At 42.0% G+C, this 24,074-nt stretch overlaps 2 protein-coding genes across 7 annotated transcripts in view; both read left to right on the forward strand.

Annotated features, from left to right (window-relative positions):
• The window catches only part of LRP12 (LDL receptor related protein 12), an 84,749-nt gene extending 81,507 nt beyond the window's left edge, over positions 1 to 3,242 (forward strand). For all 4 annotated transcript variants that reach the window (XM_057532118.1, XM_057532117.1, XM_057532119.1 and 1 more), the window contains one exon: positions 186 to 3,242. In XM_057532118.1, the coding sequence (XP_057388101.1) occupies positions 186 to 1,052 (867 nt within the window). In that variant the 3' untranslated portion in view covers positions 1,053 to 3,242. The remainder of the gene's footprint in view (positions 1 to 185) is intronic.
• A 13,116-nt stretch (positions 3,243 to 16,358) lies between these two features.
• The window catches only part of DPYS (dihydropyrimidinase), a 111,444-nt gene continuing 103,728 nt past the window's right edge, over positions 16,359 to 24,074 (forward strand). For 2 of the 3 annotated variants that reach the window (XM_057531966.1, XM_057531968.1), the window contains exon 1: positions 16,360 to 16,684. In XM_057531966.1, coding sequence (XP_057387949.1) covers positions 16,421 to 16,684 — 264 coding nt within the window. In that variant the 5' untranslated portion in view covers positions 16,360 to 16,420. Of the gene's footprint in view, positions 16,685 to 24,074 lie in introns of all 3 variants that reach the window. The other variant, XM_057531967.1, reaches the window with a different exon arrangement.

The raw sequence follows: 24,074 nt of genomic DNA on the forward strand, positions 1-24,074 counted from the left end.
GTGAGGTGAACCTGTATCGATGAGAGAATTTAATTCATCCTCCATAGACTGTAAAATGAGTAATAGAACTTTCATCCACAACACATGCTGAATAGAAGGGTGTTTTCCATCTTAATACCTCGTTGTTAGCTGTTTTAAGATCTTTTCTTTCTTTCTTTCTTTCTTTCTTTTTTTTTTCCCCGCAGGCTTCTGTTTTGGAAAACCTGAGGCTAGCTGTACGGTCTCAGCTTGGATTTACTTCAATCAGACTTCCTATGGCAGGCAGATCCAGCAACATCTGGAATCGTATTTTTAATTTTGCAAGATCACGCCATTCAGGGTCATTGGCTCTGGTCTCAGCAGATGGGGATGAGGTTGCCCCTAGTCAGAGTACCAGCAGAGAACCTGAAAGAAATCATACTCACAGAAGTTTGTTTTCTGTGGAATCTGACGACACAGACACAGAAAATGAAAGAAGAGATACGGTAGGAGCATCTGGCGGGGTTGCAGCTCCTTTGCCTCAAAAAATCCCTCCCACAACAGCGGTAGAAGCAACAGTGGGAGCAAGTGGAAGTTCCTCCACTCAGAATACCCGAGGTGGTCACACAGAAACCGGACGGGATGTGACAAGTGCGGAACCCCCAAGTGTGAGTCCGGCGCGTCACCAGCTCACAAGTGCGCTAAGTCGTATGACTCAGGGGCTACGTTGGGTACGTTTTACATTAGGGCGATCAAGCTCCGTAAGTCAGAACCAGAGCCCTTTGAGACAACTTGATAATGGGGTAAATGGAAGAGAAGAAGATGATGATGTCGAAATGCTGATTCCAGTTTCTGAAGGAGCTTCAGACTTTGACGCGAATGACTGTTCCAGACCTCTTCTTGATCTTGCCTCCGATCAAGGGCAAAGGTTCAGACAACCATATAGTGCAGCAGACCCTGGAGTAAGACCAAGTAATCGCGATGGCCCCTGTGAGCGCTGCGGTATTGTCCACACTGCCCAGATACCAGACTCTTGCTTAGAAGCAACGCTGAAAAATGAGACGAGTGATGATGAAGCTTTGTTACTTTGTTAGGTACAAGAATCCCATCAGGGAGATTGGATACAAGTTGGAGCAATATCCATTCATTGTTTTGGAACTTTACAATTAAACTAGTTTTAATTTAAAAAGAAAAAAGATGCAGGGTGATTTCTTACTATCATATGTTAGCCTGCATGGTTAAATTAAACACCTGTAACTCTATAAACTTTATAGAGTTTACTATTTTAGCAGCTAAAAATGCATTATGTATTCAGATTGTTCAATAATGTTCTTCCATTTGTTTCTAATTGTTTTCATCCTGGTACTGTAGTTCGCAGTAGAGATATGGCTGCAGAAACTCATTTGACTGTCAGTTTCTATCTATCCTATGTTAAAACGTTTCTTTGTTCAAAATAATACCTTCTTTTAATTGAACCCTTTATGCTTCTGCCAATACATCTTGTAACTTAATATACTAGATCTTAAGGTTGTTAATATAAAAAGAGAAAAAGTCCTTATTCTCACCTGTTTTTATTTGTATAACATCTGTCTAAACATTATTAGATTTCATAATATGAGCTTGTCAAAGGGAAAAAAACTTTGTCTAAAATTTTTTCTCATGTTTAACATGCAATGATGTGAAATTTAGATAGAGTTAGATAAATTAATGGCAAAAACAAAACTCTTTTATAAATTTTCTAATGTTGACTTTAATACTCTAATATGGTACAAACCAAATGGTAAAAAGCCCAAATCATTTCTTTTTTTATCTCTATTTAAGGACAGAATTAAGCGGATGAAGATATTCTACTATGCATTAAATCTTGAACTTTATAAAATATGTACAAAAATTGTACAAGATAAGTTCCAACTGGTAATGTCTTTCCCTGATACAGGGTTATGCTTGTATTGGACCCTAGGGATTTGCACTAAAATCATATCAAGGTCTCAGATGAGTTTAGTGCAGAAGCACTATCACTTTAAATACTATTATTTGCTATCATAATGACTATATATTTCCATAGCTTATGGGGGGGGCGTGAGGGGGCATTTTTATTACAACTTGAGGTTGCTTTGCTGGTTTCATATTTATTTGTTGTATTTAAAAACTGCATTATAGTAAGAAAGTGATTTTTTCTATATATTTTATTCATAAGGGGAGGATCATGCTACATGTTGAAAAGCAAATTAAGAAATCATTCAGATCACCTCCCTTTTTTAAGTAAAATGAATTGCAAAACCCCGCATATTTTTTTATTGTCAATTCCCATTTATTTATTCTTTAGCTGTCTGTTTTAGTAGCTTAATGTTTGAGTATGAAAAATGTATTTGTGTGTGATTATTGCTATTTATTAAATTTTAAATACTTTGCTGAATGTCATTTTAAAGCATGTTTGAGGTCTTGTGTATTTGTCGTGTTATGCTGTCAGGAAGAACTGACTGAAATGTTTTAATATGTATCAAAAATTAAAATGACTTCTTTTTTTTGTATTGCCTTGAGGTACTTTTTAAATCAAAGTTTCTCTTTATTTTTGTTCATTTGGTGCATATACAAATTCAGGCCATGAAATATGCAGTGTGTCTAGAAGAAAAATTAAAGAGGGGATGTCTTTCTTAACTCCCTTATAGTAAAGTAGTAGCTTACACCAATTCTCAAGGGTAAAAAAATCCCTAAGGACCTGGACATTATTTTGCCTTTGAAAAACCTGCCTTTTAATTGATGTGTCTTATAAGAGTCAGTAACTCTATCAGTTCTCTTTTTACATTATTTTCAGATACATTTTAGATCCCTATACAATATTTTACTGGCAGAATTTGGGTTACCAAATTAACCTTGTTTAGGTCCTACTAATTATATACTATTATGTATAGGTTTTTTGTTTTTGTTTTCTGACATATATTTTAATTTCTTTGTTTAATTAACTAACACATCTTCTTGATTCAAACAGTAAAAAAATTAAGTCTCTCTCCTATCCCTGACAGCCATCTTCTAGTTCCCTTTCAAAGAAATAGGTACCAAGACCAAATTCTTATATACCCTCCAGAAATACCATATAGATACATAGATGTATCTATATGTATAAATGCTATATGATGTAATACAAATTGTAACATACTGTGCATTCTTTTTCTGCACTTTTTTTCAAGGGAAAAAGTGTATCTGCTACTGGTTGAATGTTAAAAGTACAGTTGGGTATTTCTGTTATTTGACTTTTCACATTTAAAAATTTGATCTATCCTGAATTTAAGGCTCCAGTTTTTCTTCCTAGGTAACTACCTATTTACTGCAAGGCTGTTTATTAAATCTGTCCCTTCCTTGCTATTGGAAATGGCCCTTTTATCATATTGCAGATTTTCATATTATGTGGATATATTTCTAGACTCTAATTCCATTCTCTTCAATTGACTTGCCTTTTTTTTTGTACCAGTCCTACACTGTTTTAATAACAGTAATTTTTAAATGTTCAAATATTCTTGCTTATTTCTCCATTTGAACTTTAGAATCAACCCTTTGTGTTCCACAAAACAAATCCATTGTACTTTTTTTTTTTTTTTGGACAGTTTTACTTTTATAGGTCAACTTGGGGAAATTTGACATCATTATCATGTTAAAGCTTCTATCTAAACCATGGTGCCCTATCCAAAAATGGTTCCCAATTTGTTCAAGTCTTTTTTGTTGTTTCCTTCACAGATGCTTGCATTTTACTTTACAGAGATCTTGTACATGTTTTTCAAGAGTTCTTAGAAATTTTATTATTTTTGTTACCATTATTAAGGAAGCCCTTTCTGTTTATAATTTAGTCTGATTTTAGTATTTATGAAAGCTAATGACTTATTTATGTTAATTTTCTACCCAGCTACCAAACTCATTTTCTTATGGTTTGTAATAGTACTTCAGTTAATTCTTTTGTGTTTTCCAGTTATACAGTCATGTCTTCCAATTTGCATACCTCTTTATGTCTTGATTGCATTGTCTAGTACTTCTAGAATAATGTTAAAATATATTGGCTATAATGAACTGGGTTGAGATATATACATTTAATCATGTTAAGGAGTATCCGTTGATCCCTATTTTAAAATAAATTAGTCAAGAATGCATGTTGAATTTTATCACATGCCTTTTCATTTTCTATGGAGATGATCATACGATTTTTCTCCTTTGACCTTTTAATATATTTTGTCATTTTGAACCATCCTTGCGTTCCTGAAATAAACTCTACTTGACCATATGTATTATTCTTTTAATATATTTCCAGATTATGTTTCATATTTTATTTAATATATTTGCATCTGTATTCATCAGTGCAGTTAATCCTGTGTGTGTGTGTGTGTGTTCACTTGCACGCTATCTTTAAGAAGTTTTGTTATTAATTTTATGCTGGTAAATTGGAAATGTTTTTCCTTTTCCTGAGTTCTGGAACAGTTTGCACAGCATTGGAATTTTCTCTTCCTTAAAATTTCAGTGAAAGTATCTGGTGCTGGTGGATGTTCGGCAATAGCTCTTTGACAGCTCTTTTAGTATCTGTTACGGTAATTGGTCTGTGTAGTTTTTATGTCTTAGCTAGGATCATCAACCATCCATTTTGTCCATGTTTTCAAGTTCATTTGCCTAGAGGTGAGCAAAGTTACCCTCCTCTTTTCTGCATATGGCTCTTTCCCCCTTACTATGTATTATGCTTGCTCCCTTGGTTTCTTAATTAAGATGGCTAATGGTTGACCTGTTTTGTTGTTGTTTTTGTTTGCTTGTTTCCCCCAAGTGGTATGCTTTGAACGTCTCTTCTGTTATTTTTCTGTTTTCCAATTAATTGATTTCCTTAAATTTCCTACTTTTTGCTTTCCTTAGTTTATTTTGTTGTTTTTTTTCTAACTCCTTGAGTTAGCATTCAGTTTAATCATTTTTATTTTTTCTTAATTATTAATATGAGATTTAAGGTGTGGACTTGAGTACTGCTTAAGCTGAATCACTTAGGTAAACTAGTGTTGTCATTACTATTATATTCTAGCTGTTCTGAAGTTTCAGTTTTTATTTCCTCCTTAACTGACAAGTTGTATAAAAGGAGGCTTTTTCCCCTTTTTCTTTGCTGTTTTTTTTCCCCCAGATAATGGCAGTTTGGTGTGGGTAGTGGTTTTGTTTTCTGATTCTTTTATTAGTTGTCATGTTTTGGTATCAGGATCAGAGAATGTTATGTGTATTATATTTACTGTGGGGAGTTTATTGTCTTTTCTTAATTTTAAAATATTCCAGGATCACTTTAAAAAAGTATTTTCTCTGTTTACAGGATATAGATTTTAATAGATATTACTCAGGTTTATCATGTATCATTTAGATCTTCCCTCCTGTACTTTGTCTTGTCTTATCCATCTGTCTGTCAGAGCTCCGGTGTTGGTATAAAGGAAGAGAGGGGGAACCAAGGGGCTGTGTCAGACAAGCTCTGGGGGCAACAGCCCCGCCTCAGCTAGTGTCACTCACTAGGACTGAGAACATAAGCACGTGATGAGGGCAGTCTTCCAACAAGCTGTTGGGGGTTTGGCTGCTACTACTGCTTACCACCGGCATCCACCGTTAAGCTGGAAATAAATGCATACGACAGGTTAAAAGAATAAAGGAAGAACGAGCAGATTGACTTCACAAGGTGTTTGTCGAGTCTCTACCACAGACCCAGTAATGCTGACAGCGGTGACCTGCCTGCTGCTGCTCTCCATTCAAGCTGCTTGGCCATTCCCTCTCACCCTGCTGAATTCCAGGCAGAAGATGACAGCAACTCGATCGGACTCATTTTACTCAAGTGGGCCCTTGTTTAAAAATTGATAGACATCTCTGCAGAAACTTCTTATGGGCTAGTCTCCGAAGGCCCAAAATGTCACTTATGCCACATTCTGTTGGTCAAACGAATCACTAAGGCCAACCCAGGTTCCATAGAAAGAGAGACTCCACTCTCCATAGCAGATGTAACAAAGAATTTGTGACGTCTGTAATCGACCCCAGGACAGTGCCTGATACGTAAGAAACACCAAGTTGCCAGAATTAATATTTTAAGCAGAAAAACAGTGCTACGGTCCCAGTAAGAAGCTCATTTGCCAAAAGGTTATCAAATTAGCTCCTCTGTCACGTCACGTACATGAATTGTGCATATCTTAGTTGATTAGAAATACAGTAGTGTAACAATTTGCCTTAGCATATTTGAGAAATCATAGCATTGATGCAAATTTAGATAAGCATGTTTAGGCATTTGATGAATGTTAACAATTAGCAGTTATTTTTCAGCTAAGTTTATTTCAACATGTTACCATAACCTGTAAAATATTTTTAAATTTATTAGAGGCAACATCGTGGATTAAAAACAATGGGGCCACATTGCCTGTCCTTCTCCTTCCTATCATGCAATCTTCAACAAGTCCCTTAATCACTCTGTACTTAAGTTCTTCATCTGTAAATGGGGATAATAGGGCTGTTGGAAGATTAAATTAATGTATGTAAAGCTCTTGGAGCAGTGCCTGGCTCATTGTAAGGACTACACCTTTGCTATTATTGTCATTGTCTGAATGTTAAACAGAGAACATCTCTGAAGCTTGAATTAAATCAGATCTTGTATGTGAAAAGTCCGAAATGATTCATGGTTTCCAAAGGTCGTGAAGATGTGCTTCCCAGGTGCTTCTGAATGCAGCCGCTTCCCCTGGGATCATCATGGCAGTGAACCGGCAGCTCAAAGTCAAAAGGGGAGCAAGAAAAGGGGGAAAAAAAGCAGTAGCAGCCCGCTTGTGATGAGTTGAAGGGAGCTCCGAGACCCAGGAAACAGGATCGTGCTGCGCTTGGGGCCTGAGGAAATTACCACAGTGACTGAATCTGGAGAAAAGTCTTCACAGGTCTCCTAGAACCTGGTAATTTTTAGACCACTTAGTTCTTCCATTGTAGCAAACGTGCCTCCTCAACATCCAGAGGGAGAGAAGCCTCATTTTAAGGGTTTGGGGAAAGGATAAAAGAAGCCTGATGTCTCTGAGCAACTGCACAGCCTTGGCCTGGCTCCCTCAGCTTCCCGGTTCCATGCAGCAGGGGGGGTAGGCTTCTCCGTCCCCGCGGAGCAAGACACGCCTAGCTCATGGGCGGGTTCTTAAGCTGGGAATAACAGCAGTGGTTGGGAGGATTAAATGAGAGTTAATGAGGATCAGTGAGTTAAAATAGTGTCAGGTGAGTGCTCGGTAAACGATAAATGTGGCTACAGTTGATGATGGTCAGGTTATCAATGCACTGCTCACCCTGCTCTTCCAGCAGCAACTCTGTTTCTGTCTTGGACTTTCCTATAAGATTTCATTTGAACAAAGGGTTTTGAGAGTTCATAAAATTTAGAAACCAGTGCTAGAACATGACAAGACTAAGTTGCCCTATGCTAATCTAGGGCACATATGGTTTACTGATCATGAAGTGCCTTGAAAAGAATTTACGGAGTGATTTCAAGTAACGATACCGAGATGTCAATTGGAGTGGATTTTCCCACATGCTGGAGGGAGGCTAAAGCCCAAGGAAGCTTAATATCCTCCAAAAAATGTAAGCTTTACTAAGGAGAAATAATAGAGTGTGGTGGGAAAGCATGGACTCTGAAGTCAGACACATCACGGTTTGACTCCTGGCTCTGCTACTTTAGGAGTTTTATAACTGAATAAATCACTTGGTCTCAGTAAGCCTTGTTGTGTCATCTGAAAAATGGGCTAACATCCAGGCTTGAGGGTTACTGTAAGGATTAAACTAAAGAAAGAAATAAGAGGTTGAAATAAATTTTAATTGTGATTATTACAGACTCATTTTCAAATAAAAATGACCTTTTTTTCGAGCTCCCCTCCACTGAGTGTTAGGCATTTTGTATATTAGTAGAGCTTTCTTTAAGAGCATATTTCTTACAGTAATCATTCTCCTGTTTTCTTGATTACAGGGCAACTTATGGCTGTATCTCAACGAAAAGTAGATTCACTAAACAAAGGTAGAGTGGCATCTTGGCACAGACGTCTTTATTTTATTATAAAAAGGCCAAAATGGTGAACTTCCATAGAGCCCCAGACCAAGAAAGATGTGGTTACAAGCTATGGACTTCGTAACATATGTTGAGCGAGTATAAATAAAAGAAATACAGAGAAGTGATTTCTATTAAAAAATTATAGTAACATAAACAATATTAAAAAAACTTTTCTCAATTTCACTACAGTATCAAATTTCACTTGAATATTTATACTTCTCTCATCTGCTGAGCTCTGATTTCAAGGAACATAGAAATTCCTTATCTAATTTGGCTTTTAGATTTAGTTTTTACTTACCTTAAATATAGACTTTGTTATTGTGCATTGTGTGAATTTCAACTTCACTGGGTTCTTATTACTTTCCTTGGGTTGGAACTTACATTATTGCTGTTTTCGATGGAGATTTCACCATACAACATAATTTCCATTTCTCTAGCTCGTGAGTTGCCATTAGAGATGTTAGCCAAGTGCACAAAGCAATTCTTCATAACCTTTTCCTAGATTTGGAATGAAAATAAGCATCCATGTTTTGAGTACTTCCTGAGAACCAACCACAGTACTAGATATATCACACTTTGTTTACCCATTTATCAAATGATGTTTTTTTGAGTTATTTCTCCTTTCTGACTATTAAGAATAATGCTACTATCAACATTCATGTACAAGTTTTTGGGTATATACCTAGGAGTAGAATTTCTGGGTCATAGGGTAACTCTTTAACTTTTGAGGCACTGCCAAACCACTTACCACTGTAAGTGCACATTTCATTCCTACCAGCAATGTAGGAGGGTTTCAATTTCTCCACATCCTTGCAATGTGAAAATATAATACAGCAAAGAGTCATATTGCTTCCAATCCCAATGAGAAAGGCACTTCCTGAAGCTTCTGCTGATGTTTGAGAGGATAAGACCTACCCCACAGATTTGTTCTGAGGATTAGAAATGAAGTACGTCAGGTACACAGTGAACTCTTCTTAGACGTCACCATGGTCTGTGATAGGTCTTTAAATACAAAAATAAATACCATGCAGTTTTCATTTTCCAGAAGCTCACAGATTAGTGCCCTTAAGTACAGTTACACAACAGACGGGTAGTTGGTATTATCCTTGACCTTAAATCACATTTTCACTGTGCTTGCCTTGTCTAATACTAAATACCTCTCACAGCAAGCAGAACAGTAAGTTTCTCCCAAGACGTATTTGTTTAAGATGAACAAAAGTTTTAATAAAGAAGGAAGGTATACAAATCTAGTCCCTTCCAGTTATATTAGAGAAATAAAGTGTAAAATGAGATGGCACAGACAGTGCAGAGACAGAAAGGTTCTAATTGAGAGGGTGTGGGCCCGGGTGGGACAAGTGCACGTAAAAAGGGCAGCACCTTGACTACTGTCTCTCTGTATCTTATGGTCTTCCTTTTACACTGATGCCTCCAACATCTGGGGCATCAGTCTCGACACTGTCCTGTCTACATAACTGTAAACAGTGTCATGAGGGCTCCAGAACGGCACCTGCTGTCCCTGCTTCAGCCCCAACTGTGGTCACGCCCAGGACCTCCCAGGATTCCTGGAAAAGTTGAGGTAAATCCTAGTAAGGTCCGCCTCTGAATCTTTTTAGCTTTAGACCTTGACAGCATCAACCGCAGGGCTGAGGAAGAGTTTTACTAAGTTGCAGAACCAAAGTTGAACTCTCTAGACGATACCCTGCAACTTACTTTGTTTCCATGTCTCAAGTCAACAAAATACAAAAGACTGAAAGTAGATCAGTGGTTGCCAGGGGCCAGGGCTGGGGGAAGAGGATTGACTGCAAAGGGGCACCTGGAAACTTTTTGGAGTGATGGAAATATTTTCTATCTTGATTGTGGTGGTGGTTACGTGACTGCGTGTTTCTGTCAGAATTCATAGTACTGTACACTTGAAACGATGGATTTTGCTCTATGTGCTTTACTTTAATTTTTGTTAAGAAATTAAATATATAAAATGCATATTCAAACCCTCTTTGGTCTGTGTAGCAAAGTCCAAGTAATTTTTTTAATGATTTACTCTTGACTCTTAAAAAAATAAAACTTTCTCAAAATGAAATCTCAGAGATGGTGGTTCCTGCACTCTCATGTTCATTGCAGCATTGTTTCTAATAGCCAAGACATAAATGTGTCCATTAACACATGAATGGATAAAAATGTGGCATATATATATATATATATATATATATATATATATATATATATATATTGTGTGTGTGTGTGTGTGTGTAAAATTAATAAACAGACACCTCAATCAAATAGAGCTGGGAGACCAGAGGGGGAGCTCTCACCTCCTGCACCTATAGCAGAGCCCCGCAGGAATAATGACTCCTCCTCATTCCTGGCAAGGACTCAGCCAATGAAAAGCCATGGAGACTTTGTTTACTGTAGCCCTCCCAGCTTCTTTTTCCCTCTCTTAAAGCCTGTTCCTTCCTTTGCCCTGTGGCTTGCCATGGCTGGAGACCCCAAATTGCAATCCTTTGCTGATCCCAAATAAACCCATCCTTGCTGGAGAAATATCTGGCAGTCTATTTGTTTCAGGTCAACAAATGGAATATTATTCAGAAAAAAATGAAGGAAATCCTGCCATTTGCAACAACGTGGATGGACGGTGAGGATATTATGCTCATAGTGAAATAGATCAGAGAAAGACAAATACCACATATGATCACATATGATCTCACTCATATGTGGAATCTAACAAAACCAGACTCATAGAAACAGAGAACAGATTAGTGATTGTCATGGGCAGGGCTGTAAATGAGTGAAGGTGGTCAAAATGTGCAAACTTCCAATTATAAGATGAATAAGTTCTGGGGACTTAATATACAGCTTGGTGACTAGAGTTAACAATACTGTGTTGCGTACTTGAAAGTTGCTGAAAGAGTAAATTTTAAATATTCTCACCACAAACACGTACACAAAGTTGTAACTATGTGAGGTGATGGATGTGTTAACTCACCTTATTGTGGTAAACGTTTCACAATATATGCATATATCAAATTATTACATGTACCCCTTACACTTACACAGTGTTATATGTCAATTACGTCTCCATAAAGCTGGAAAAAATTCTTCTCAAGATCGGTAAAATAATTTCATAAGCTTGTGGATCTCACATTTTAAAAAGTGAAACTATTAATAAGAATGCTAGAATAGAGAAATGAAACAGTTGGTTTTGCTAAAAATAATATCTAACAAGCACTATGCCATGGGCTTTACATGAATTATCTCATTTAAAGTGTACAGCCCTTAATGGGTTGCTACCACTATTCAAAAAACGAACGACAAAACAAAACAGACAAAAGAAAACAACAAACCCCCCCCCCAAAAAAAACAAAACCAAGAGGCTTAGAACCATTAAGAAACTTAACCAAGAATCCACAGATGTGGACTTCCCTGGTGGTGCAGTGGTTAAGAATCCGCCTGCCAATGCAGGGGACACGGGTTCAATCCCTGGGCCAGGAAGATCCCACATCCCGCAGAGCAACTAAGCCCACAAGCCACAACTACTGAGCCCGCGCACCACAACTACTGAAGCCTGCATGCTCTAGGGCCTGCGTGCCGCAACTTCTGAGCCCGCATGCTGCAACTACTGAAGCCCATGCACCTAGAGCCCGTGCGCCACAACAAGAGAAGCCACCGCAATGAGAAGCCCGTGCACTGCAACGAAGAGTAGCCCTGACTCACCGCAACTAGAGAAAGCCTGCGCGCAACAACGAAGACCCAACACAGCCAAAAAAAAAAAAAAATAGAATCCACAGATGATAAGTGATAAAACCAGAACTCAAATCTAGATCAATTTGGCTCCAAAGTATAAGCTTTTTAATTTTACTTTATTACATTCTTTCTAATCAAGAGGGCACTTCCTCTATTTCCTTAAGTATTATTTCACTGCTGAAATATAGTTTGCTAGGAAAGCTCAGAATAACTTGGAAACCGTGGCACAGTACACGTGAGGTCAAGGGGCAAGAGAGTTTCTGGAAGCATATGTTAGTGCTGCTGACAGAAAGGGCAGAAGAAACCTTTGAGCCGAGCCTGGTGCTCCTAGGCCATCCCTTGAGAAAGCAGCGTCTTTTTGTTCAAGGGGGTACACTGATAGGCTCTGTCATAGGATGAATTATGGGGCCCGAAGATACCCAGATATCTTTCTAGTCCCTGGAACCTGGGAATGTTACCTTACATGTCAAAAGGGACTTTGCAGATGTGGCAAAGTTAAGGATTTATTGAAATGAAGAGATCATCCTGGATTATCTAAGTGGCATGTCCTGAAAGTTTTCCCCCAAGGCAGGTCAGTATTGGTATATTAGATCTGGACTCACCAAATTTGTTAATTTGTTACAGGATGGAGCACTTTTTTTAAACCCTCATGACATTAGTTATCTGAGCAAAAACATAGACCAGCTTCCCAATATTTAGATAACAATCTGAAGCAGCTTTGCAGCCCCGTGTCAGAAGTGCTCGAGGTATAAAGAGTGATGGATGTTGGAGTTCATTCCGGGATTACGCTCATCCATTTACGTAACCTGAGGCCCAAATGCAGCCAGGATCTGAACCTGGCTTTAGAGTTTGGACTCACATAATGAATAAATTACAGGTTCCGGAATGAAAGGCTTACCTCCAGCATTTACTGTTAGGTGACCTTGAGCAGGTCATTCTACCTCAAAAGGCTCATCTGTTAAACAGGGAAACAGTATTTAGCTCAAAGAGGTGTTGCGGAGGACGAAGTAAAATAAGGCATGAGAAGCATTTGGCCCAGTACTGACTTGATTCAAGTACTCAATAAACCTTAGCTCCCGCTGCTGGTATTGTTATTCAGGGCTATTATTTCCTCTTCCTGCCTGGGAGGTTCAGGGAAGAGTGCCCTCTGGAGTTGTGCAGTGGCCAGCTTTCTCTCTCTGGTCCTACAGAGACCACTCCCGTCTGCCAGAGAGAAAGATGTTGTCCCTGCTCATGACCGAAATGTCCCACCAAGCATCGTCCCCCCATGACCTACATCTGGATTTACACTCTGTGCTTGGCACCCTTTCCAAGCACGTCCCCTCTGCCTCAGTGGAGGGACCAGAAATAAAAGAGCCCCAAATCTAGAAGGCAAGTCCTTCTTGGTCTCCATTTCACTTATCTAGACCTGAGAAGAGTTTAGCTCTAGGACTATGCCAGGCACTCTGTGGATGGGCGTCTTGTCCCTGTTCACAGAATCACAAGACTTTTAAAAGTGCAAAGGCTGGGTCTTACGAGCTCTTGTCAACTTAGCTCCTCGTTTTTCAGTTGAGGAGAGAGAGGCCCTAAGAGTAAGTGGCTTGCCCAGACTCACACCAGAAGCTTGCATCAGAGCCAGGATTAGATGCCTAATTCCCATCCATGCTGCCTACCCGCCTCTTCTATCGCTGATTCAGGTATAACCTCATCACCCTGCCAGGGACTTTGATCCCAGCGAGGGTCAGGGGACTGGGGCTGCCCAGAGCCCCCAGCTGGGGCGCACTGGAGACGCCCGGCTCTGCCCCCTCTCTCCTTGCTCACTCTGGCTCACACACCCTCGTTGTCTGCTCTTTCTGCCTCACAGACAGCTTTTCCTCCAGAGGAAACAATACCCTGAAATCCCCTCATAGCCACGGGGGCCTGGAGTGGGGGGTGGGGGGGTGGGTTAGGAGAGTAGGGAAAGCAAACTCAGTGACTCCAGGGCTGCGGAGGACTTAAATACACCTGGGCCTGGTGGCTTTGTTTCCCCAAAACCCTGAACCGCTCAGTGAAGGAAGTCACCTTTTCTGCTCTGCCTTTCTGTCCCTTTAGACCATCAGTCAGGGCTGGGAAGGCCTTCCTTTCGAATTGCTCTCACCTACACTTCAAAGTAGATATGTTTCTGTGGGTTAAGCTTTCACACCCTTTGTAACCCTCCTTTAAAATGAGTCCTCTAAGGAGTAATGGGTCCTCAGACACACTTTGGTATGTTAGTTAATCAAACTGATTCTTTCTCCAGCAAGAAGAAGGCAAAACAGCAGGAGTCTTGCTTCCCGCCTTCCTCCAATGCCAAGATCATCGTGTCTGGGATTACTTGTTTCATGCCCACTGAGGGCCCGTGTGTCTGGGTGCAGAGGTGGCTGAGTAGGGCAGAGAAAAGGGAGGTGAGGGGTTTCTGAGGACAAGCTTCCCCTCTGAGCACGTTTGCTCGCCTCCCACCCGGCAAGCTGGTGGACGACATCCGGCATCTAGACATGCCCAGCGTCTGGACAGTGGTGGCCAGAAAGGGGGAAGACATCTTCTTTCTGCGAGCTGGCTTTTCTCCTTAAACTTACCCAACACTCTCTTCTGTGCGGTCAGTGAATCTCAATGAGCTACCTCCTCCTGCTTCAGTGACATTCTACAAATCCCCTTTTCTGATCAAGTTTGAGTTAATTAAATGTGGAGAGTTTATGCTGCATTGTGTTACAGGGCATTTTGTGATATAAAGTGTCTGAGATAAAGAAACCTTTGAAATCATCATCTGAGCTTCAGAAAGGATGTCACAACCACCCTGACACCCAATCTTACTTTCCTAGAGTGCTGTTATGTGTGTAGCTTGGCAGAGTTGCATATTTATTATTATTCTTTTCATCTTTACACAATGGTCTTTTGACAATAATTGCATAACCTTCTTGGGCTTCTTATTCCTGGCTTGACAGCCAAATCTATGGCACTTTATTGATGTTTCCTAATTTTTAATCATTTTGAGGTTTGTGTGATCTGAGACTTGAGGAAATTTGATAATAACAACACCTTGCTTTCCACTATTAAAAATGCCATCTCCGAGGTCACATGTGACCGACCACCTACTCCCCAAACTCGAAGTACCTTCCCATCCTCTGTCAGTTGATGGTTGAAAAGGACAAAAGAACCAAAGTAAACCAGCTGAAGCAAACACTGGAGAGTCTGAAAGAGGGGACATCAGGCATGGCTGGTTCCAGGAGCACCAACGGTGTCATGAGAACCCAGTTCCTCTCCATCTCTCCTTCCTGTTCTCTGTGTTGGCTCTGTTCACAGGACTATTCCCTTGTTGTCTTTTACTCCCTCCAGGATTCAAATCCAGCAGGAAAGAGAAAGCCCCTCATCTGCTCAACCTAACACAAGTTAGGATCAGCTCTCACTGAGCACAGTTAGTCTTCTTGGGACCCGTGTCATCCCCGAACACATCACCGTGGCCGTGAGGACCTCCTGCTGTGATTGGCACTGCTTAGATAAGCAGATCAGTCCCAGAGCCGGAGGTCCCATCAGTTCCACCCAGGCGAGTGTTCTGAGAATGCACGGGGAGGATTTCCTGCTAAAGAAACTCCAGTGACTGTTGGCAGAACGAGGAAGAGAATAGACGATGCAGCAGCACGCGTCCACCACGCTCCCCACGCTTCCTGCGGCATTCGATCTCGGTGCTCTTGAAATCCCGCATTGCCGTCTTCCCCCACGCAGGGCTCCCCGAGCTCCCTTCTCTCTCACGGCTCCTCCTCTGTCTTCTCTTCATCCTTCTCACCTGGGAGGAAGGGGGTGGTCCACAGCTGTCCAACCCTATCCCCTCAGCTTGACCACGTGGAGGTCACACTCAACTTGCCATCACCTTCTTGGCGCCTTTATCCAGCTGTTCCCTCACCCAGAGCATCGTCCCTCTTCCCACCCCTCCTCTCTCCATGTCCACGTCCTCTGCGTCCTGCTTCAGATACCTCTTTGTGAATCTTCCATAGCTAATTTCCTTCAAGGCAGAAATAAACTCCCCCTTTCCTCTCAACTCGTATCTTTAGCCTCTCTCGAAGGTAGAATTTTCTGGTTTCTTTATTGTTATCCATTGAAATATGTATGTGTGTCACTGTTGGCTCTTAGCTCCTTGACGACGAGAATGTCATTTATCTTTGCTCCTCACATAGTTAAGAATATTTAAAAGGAAATCCAGATCAAGTGGTTCTTCGGCGCGTGGGTATTTTCATTGCTGCTGGTGGTGTCTGTCTGTCTCCCTCCCTTCCTCTCTCTCTCTCTGCCTGTCTCTCTGCGTTTTGGTAGACACACTCTTCATAAAGGGAAGAAATGAGGTGGATTTCTTTCCCCAAAGTGCCTTTTCTTAGAAAGGAAAACAAACGTCCCTCGTCTTTAAAACTACCTCCAAGATTTTTCCCTTCCAATGACTGGAAGGGAAAAAATCTCGGTGTACATCCAGGGTCTGGACATACACCTGGATTCAGGTCGGCGGAACTTTCAGGTCAGAACCCCGCTGGCCTCTGCGCCCGCCCCAGCCTTTCGCGCAGGCCCAGCCCCCCGGGGGTGGAGCCGCTCCTCCCCCACCCCCTCGCAGCGGGTCCTTGATAAACCCGGAGCCGGGCCAGCGCGCCCGCCCCGTGCCGCCGGAAGGAGGGCGGCTCCGCAGCGCGTGCGCCCCTCGCTATGGCGGCGCCGTCGCGGCTCTTGATACGCGGTGGGCGCGTGGTCAACGACGACTCCTCGCAGGTGGCCGACGTGCTGGTGGAGGACGGCGTGGTGCGGGCGCTGGGGCGCGACCTGCTGCCGCCCGGGGACGCGCCGGCCGGGCTGCGGGTCCTAGACGCCGCCGGCAAGCTGGTCTTGCCCGGCGGCATCGACACGCACACGCACATGCAGTTCCCCTTCATGGGCTCGCGGTCCGTGGACGACTTCTACCAGGGCACCAAGGTACCCGCCTCGCCGCGCCCTGCACCCCGGGACGCCCGCCGAGCCTTCGGCCGCCTCTGAGGCTGCCCCCCGGGGTCTGGCCGGGCCGGCTCGCGCCGGCGTCGCGCGGGGGCCTGAGGGGGCGGGAGCGAGGCGCGGGAGCCCGAGGGGGCGGGAGCGAGCCTCGGGGGTCTGAGGGGGCGGGAGCGAGGCGCGGGGGCCTGAGGGGGCGGGAGCGAGGCGCGGGGGCCTGAGGGGGCGGGAGCGAGGCGCGGGGGCCTGAGGGGGCGGGAGCGAGCCGCGGAGACCCGAGCGGCGTCAAGGCGCCCGCGCTGAGCTTCCTTCTTCTAGGTGGCCCTCCTCGGTGGCATCAGCCCGGCTTTGGCCAAGCCGGGCGCCCCCTACTCACTTTGGGTAATTGTCCGGTTTACGGCAGCCTATTCCCGCACCCTCGTTTCTTTGCACCCCTCCCCCCGAACCCCTCTTTTTCACTGGGTGTTCTGTGGAAGTCCACAAGTCCTCCATAAAATCGATAGACTCTTTTAAGTCGACACTCCCAGACGTTTGTCCCCATCATCCATCCCCAGCCCAAACCGAGTGAAAAATCCATTCACCCGGAAGTTACTGCCGTCACTCAAAAGTTGGCAGTGCGCGGAGGGTGATGGTGATGAGCCCACGCGTCCACAGTCTTTGCCTCCACCCACCAGCAGAAAAAGTACGATGCGGACAGGGGTTTCCAAGAGAACTGTTGCAGGAATGGTCTCCCAGCACTCGCACCCGACCTGTCCCCACCCCTTCTCCGACGTGCTTGCCCCGGGGACATTAAACACAGACCCTGATTCTTGCTGTTTGAGCACCTGCGTCTTTACTGATGGTGTAGGAGGGTCAGATCACAGGTCCCAGGTGAGGGAGGCTTGGGTTTCTCTAGACACAAAGGCCTAGAGGCTCAGTCTATGAAAAGAACCTTAAACGGATCTTCAGAGCTCCCGAAACCAAGATCAGGAGATGAACAGGGCAGCCTTACAGGAACGTAAAGTTAAAACTGCCCGCAGCACTTTGGCCGGAGCCAAACCTACACCCTCCTTGAGGCTTGCGTTTGGGGATGTGGTGGGAGCAATGGCTCCTTGCAAAGTGGAAGTATCGATACCCTTAAGGTCTAAAATGTCACTCACGGATGCGCGGGTTTTTCCTCGTGGGCCACGCCCTGGTGTGTGTGAAACAGATCGGGCTGTTTAGTGCAGGTACAGGCTGCAAACACTTTCAGAGCAGTTTTGAGGATATATCCGTTACCCAACCGATTTCTAACCGTTTTACTCTCCTTACACCTCTCTCCCTCCACGTTCCCCAGTCCTCTAGGATAGACCAGAATGTTTCACAGAGAAAAGAACCATCTGACCCAGAGAGAAGGGTCTGGGGCAGGCTGCTGATGCCAACATTTGCAAAGCGCCCCCCTAGTTACTAATTATCAACCTTTATCATCAGGACGATGGTCAAAGTCCTTTGTAGGAAGGATCGTTATCTGTTTTGAAGAGTATTCATTTTTCTCTCGTGCTAAAACGTGAAATTTGCTAAATTTCAATGAATTTATGTTGACATTTAAAATACGTTTTTCAGATATCCAAGCAATACACTATTATAGACAATTGGAAAAAAATAATAGGAAAGTGGAAAGAGGAAAAGTATTACCCATAATCTCCCAGTCAGTGACAACCAATGTTTTGGTGTACTGTCTTTATGGTTTTCATATGCTTTATTTTACATCATTGAGGTTGTATTGTGCATGTGTGTATGAATGTGTGTACCTGTATTATAAAAGTTTTGTAACCTGTTGTATTCAGTTATAGTACATGCACTTCTGTTATTACAGACTCATCATTCACTAAGTGCATTGCTGATGGCAGGGCATTCCATTGACACCCCCATTTGCCAAGTGGGGACCTGCTGCTATGGCTGACCATCAGTCACCAGGCCCACTAGCGTTATTCCCCCTCATTATTTCCCTTTCTCTGATCAGGGTTCCAGATGAAGCAGCCAAGAAGAGGGGTTAGAATGTTGCCAGGGCAGGACATTCCTTCTCATTCTCAAGTTTATCTGTGCATGCCCCAAGACCCTGGGAGGTGGTTCTTAGTTTTCTATCTGTTCTTGGCCATTCTGGGATTCCAGTGTGGAGAGATTTACGGTTCCATACTTAGAAGGCAGGTTTTTGTAGCATATATATATATAGTCTGTTCTCACCATTTGAAAGAACTTACTCACCAGTTGATTCTGTAGGCGTTTCTGTACTTAAAGGTTGTCAAAACATTAAAGGAAAACATGTTTTTCATGAGCTTAGGATCACAAGCGGAAAATGATATGGTCCGAGATAAGGTCAAAGATTTAGCAAAGACTAAATTCACGTGGAACATTAAACAGTACTCACAAAAGGGCCAAGTTGCAAAAGTCTACTGCAAAATTGGTTGGTTGACTCCCAGGACGTCCCCATCCCCCAAACAGATGAGGCTCCGTAAAATGGAACGAGCCAGGTAAATACAGATAAACACGAGCATTGAAGTATTGGCCTGAGTTCTGAAAGAAGGGCATTGTGGAGTTATTTTGTCCTCTTTTCTAGAGTCTTCACGATAACTCCCGAGGCAATGTTGATGGAGTTTCTGGTTTGGGGAAGCAGGGACAAAGAAGTCTTTTGTAAATGCTCGTCATATTATATACCAAACTTGAAAAACATCTTATGAATACTGTTAAGTAACATTTACTTTATCAAGTCCGTGCTATGTACTAGACACTGTGCTAAACTGTGCATTGTCTTCCAACAATCCCAGGTGCCATTGTCTACTCTTCGCAATTGAAGAAACAAACTTAAGTCACTTGCCCAAGGTCGCACACCTGGTAAGTGGCAGAGTGGCTCTTCAAATTCAGGACTGCCTGCCATCCCTAGAGCTCTTACCTACTAGGTTCTCTTCCTTTCTGAAATGATGATTGAAAAAAAGTCTAATGTTTAGATTCGTCAGAATGGCAGTAGGTAGATGAAAAAGCTGTAAATGTAAGGTGTGTGTTACTGTGAAAAGTCTTTTGTCAAAGACAGAGCAAAGTCATCTTTCAGAAATACACTAGCCCTTCTTTACCTTCCCGACGCTGGAGGCAGTTTAGGTTGTCAAAATAAATACACATCTCACGGTGTGGGTTTGTGAGACATTTATACATGCATTTATAGCCACCTCATCCCTAAGGCTACAGAAATGGATACCTTAAGTACAGAAAGCCGTCAAGTAAGAACGATATATCATGCTTTCAGGAGATGGGCCCCAAAAGGTTAGACCAATAGCTGTGTGCTTCCTGCAAGCATAATGCTAATCATTTATAATATCTGACAAACAGAAGGGATACTATTTGTGGTGTTCTATGTATTGATCACTAGATTGTGATGGACCCCAGTTTTAAAAATGAAATATAGGTCAACCAAAGGTTACATATTTTGGAAATCTAATTCATGTCAGAGGTAGGTTTAAAGCTTATAATTGATTTAGTTAATTACAGGTAAAAGCTTTCCATCTCATGTAAGTAATGGAAATAGCGTTCTGCTTTAAAGAAATCATATTTCATTTTGTTGGTCTAGACTAGATGTACAGTGGTCTTCCAGTAATTCAGTATCCATCGTGAAAGACAATGGGATTTTTTTATTCAGATGGGTATTGAAAATTAGATAAACTTGAAGGAAATACGACTTTGCTTTTACTACATCCTGTGATAAGAGAATGAATTAAAAGGACTTGGCCAGTCTTCAAATATATGTATTTGTATTCAGACATGGATACAGCTTGGAGTGGGTAGACTCACATTAAAAACCTGGCAGCATCAGTAGCTGGCAAAAGGATCTTTTTTTTTTTTTAATTGAGAAAATGCAGAACACTTTTTTTGTAAAGGACAAAAAGTCCTCAAAATTATCAAGAGAGAAAATTATACTTTGCTCTGGAACATTTTGGTAAAATGCCATGGAGGTGATTACTTATAATAAGGCAGTGGAAGGTACATGATTAAGCACATATTTATGGTTGTATTTATAGGGCTTCCTCACCTGGTAGAAGAGCTGTGATTCAGAGAGCTTGGTTACAAACCAAATCCCTTTTTCTGTTTCTTGCTGGCGCTCCAGGATGGTTTTCAGAAGCTGTGCATGCTGACTGCATGACCTTGGGCAAGTCACTTCCTCTACTGGTGTTGTCACCATTTCCGTATCTGTAAAACAAGGCAATAGTTAGAACATCTCGGATTAAATTTTTTTTTTAAGTAATGAAAAATACATATATTTATCATTCAGGAAAATGCTGGAGCATTATATTCGCTTATCATACATAGTTGAATGAAGACACTGCTTTTTTTTTTTTTTAAAAGGAAAATACAGAAGAGTATAAAGAAAAATAATATCTAAATCATCTATAATTTCAACATTTTGCTTTTAACATTTTCCTTTCAGATTTTTCTTTTTTGGGGCACATATAAACATTTTTCCTTCTACTAAATGGTGCATACACTTTGGAATCAGCCTTGTTCGTTAAACCTTTCCCCCACGGCCTTCATGTTGTCAGAGAACGTGATTTCTGTGGCCTGTTGACATCTCTGAGGCTAAGTCCCAGATCTTTCTCTCTGGTCTTGTATCTCTTCCGCATCAGGCTTCCATTTCTGCCTATCTGACAATGAATGTCCCACAGGCGCCTCAAACTTCAAGTGCCCAAGTTTATCCTTCTCTTCAAGTGCTCGACCCATTTTTCATCCTCTGTTTCCCCAGCTGTTAACAGCTCCACTCTCATCTTGTTCGTGTTGGACATTTTGGTGGTTTCCAGCTTTTTTGGCTTGCGCATAACAATGTTGTGACGTAATTCATCACTCAGATTCCTGATGATTGACGTAGAAATCACCCCTCAGGGTGAAATGCGTGGGCCAGTGAGTGTTAGATTCATCCTAAAGGAGTCTAACATACATCCAGATTGCCTTTCAATTTATGCCCCCCTCACAGCAGTCCATCCTAATTCCCATCTCACTGCATCCTAGCTAATTGTGGATATTGACTTTTTAAAAATCTATGCTAATTTAATAGGAAAAACATAGAATTTCGTAATGTTTTTAAACAAGCATTTCTTTAATTGCTTGTAAGGGTGAGCTTCGCACATTCTTGTGTTAATAACTTCCATGTTCCAGCTGTAAGAGTGTATAATTCTGTGATTTCCTTCAGTGGCTATTTACTGATTACAAAGTTAATCTTTGCACTAATCAGAGGAAGAAAATAAAACCATCTCAAAGATTAATTTGAAACCACTTGACATTAAATAGGGCTTTGGCCCTATTGAAGGTATTGTGTGTTAGGAATCCTTTCACTGAATTTTACAGAATCTGGGACTTGCCTTCTTTCAGTTTTCATACTTGCGTTTTGCAGGCTTTTCACTTCCACTACTTGTTTTCTCCCTCATTTATCTGGACTGCATGCCTTCAGTGTCTGACAGGGGTAGTCAGGATTCAAGGTTTCCTTGACGTTGCTGTTGGGAAAGAAAAATTTTTCCTCTAGCCTCTTATGTTTAGTTTTTGGGGGCCCACAAATTAAACTGACAAAAGACAGATTCACAAGAGAAAAGATAGATTTTTAAAATTCATGTACATTCAGTGCAAGTTCACAGAAAAATGTGCTTCAAGGAGGCGGTTAGAATTTGGGGCTTCTATATCACCTTAACAAGGGAAGGGGAGGGGAAGAAGGGCACTTACGGAAAAACAAATGACTTTTAGGAAAGACCAGTGGGTTCTTAGGGGAATAGATGGAGATACGATAGTTCATGACGAGGTCTATTTAGGTCCAGTGCAGGCTTCTAGTCTCAGGTGGTAAGAGTCATCTTCCTGGAAGGGGATTTATGACAATTCAGTTCTTTTGAAAAGCTCTGCTTTTGGGCAGGTAAGGGAGTTCAGGAAAAAAAGCCTATTCTCAAATGCCTTCAGCTCAAAATGATTTTTATGCCGCAGTGGCACATTCTGGACCTTGTCACTGCCATCGAATATGGAATAACCTTAAGCTAAGGAATTTTCAAGTTGATAGTTATGTTCCATGAATTCAGTCAACAAATAGTTCTTGGAGACCCACCACGTGCCAGGCATTATGGTTGGGGTTATAGAGATGAAAACGGTGGTCTTTGCTCGCAATGGCAGACAGACTGGAGGTATATGGGGTTCTAATTTATCTTGGCTTTAATAATAAATTATATACAGTGGACTTTTGGACTTGTAGACTTAACTTGGACAATTTGTGACTATTTTTGAGTGAACAGTTTTTGATCTGGCATTTTCCCTTGTGCTTAGTAACCATTCATAATTGCTGGCATCGCTGGGCTGCATTTCCAATAGGTGAGCCTCAGCAACTCCCCAGAGCCTTCTCCTCAACACCGTTCTGTGCTTTTTCTCAGATGTCAAGTAACAGTTGAGGGAGGACACTGCAATTTTTCTGTTATGCTTCATTGCATCTAATAGAGGAATTTCATGTTATAGTGATAGTCATGCGTTCCTGAGCCCTGAGGATCTGTTCACACGTAAAAGCTTAAAATAAAACAAACCATAATCTTTTTTTAAAAACAGGAAATTATTGGAGGCATAGATATAGAAATAGACTATAATTCTGTTTTGTTAAGTCCTAGTTAACGCTGATTAGGTAATGGGCTTGGGACAAAACTGAGCATTCAGCTTTCAAGTGTGCTCAGAGTCTACATTCTACAGTAACATTTTCATAGAAGGATTTCAGAAACCGCACAGCCAGGGCTAGCAATATTTTTGAGAAACGAAATCTCACATGAATACGCAACTTGCGCAGCTTTCCCACTTTGCTGTTGGGAAAGTGAACCATCTTAATTCTTCCATCTCATAATTTCTGGGAGACATTCATTGGCCTCTCTTCCTTTCTTCCTTAAACATTTAAAGAGTATTTATGTACCAGGCACTGTAACAGGCACAGGGCCTATGGAGATGAAACTACATCAGCTAAATCAGAATCTCTGGGGGACAGGATAAAAGTTCCCTAGACCATGCCAGTGTGCAGCCAGGGTTAAGAGTCACTGGACTAGGTAGAGAGGGGACAGGGGGAGAAGAGTATGGGTGACTTGTCTCTCTGAGGTGGAAAGGAACTCAGATCATGCAGGGCTTTATGGGCTGTGTAATGATTGTTTTCTTGATCCTGAGAGCAGAGGGAAATCAATAACAGATTGGAAGTGGCCCAGACTAACTGGTCTAGTCTAGTCAGAAGATGAGGGTGGCACAGGGCAACAGAGGTGCAGATGCAGGAAGTATGGAGACTCATGGAGTATGTAGGGGAGGGGATAGATGCTGATGGATTGGATTTGGGGATATAGGGAAGGGAACAGGTAGACGTCAAGGGTGCCTCTTGAGTCTG

The sequence above is a fragment of the Balaenoptera acutorostrata genome, chromosome 17 (genome assembly GCF_949987535.1).
Source record: "Balaenoptera acutorostrata chromosome 17, mBalAcu1.1, whole genome shotgun sequence".
NCBI classification, from domain to species: Eukaryota; Metazoa; Chordata; class Mammalia; order Artiodactyla; family Balaenopteridae; genus Balaenoptera; species Balaenoptera acutorostrata.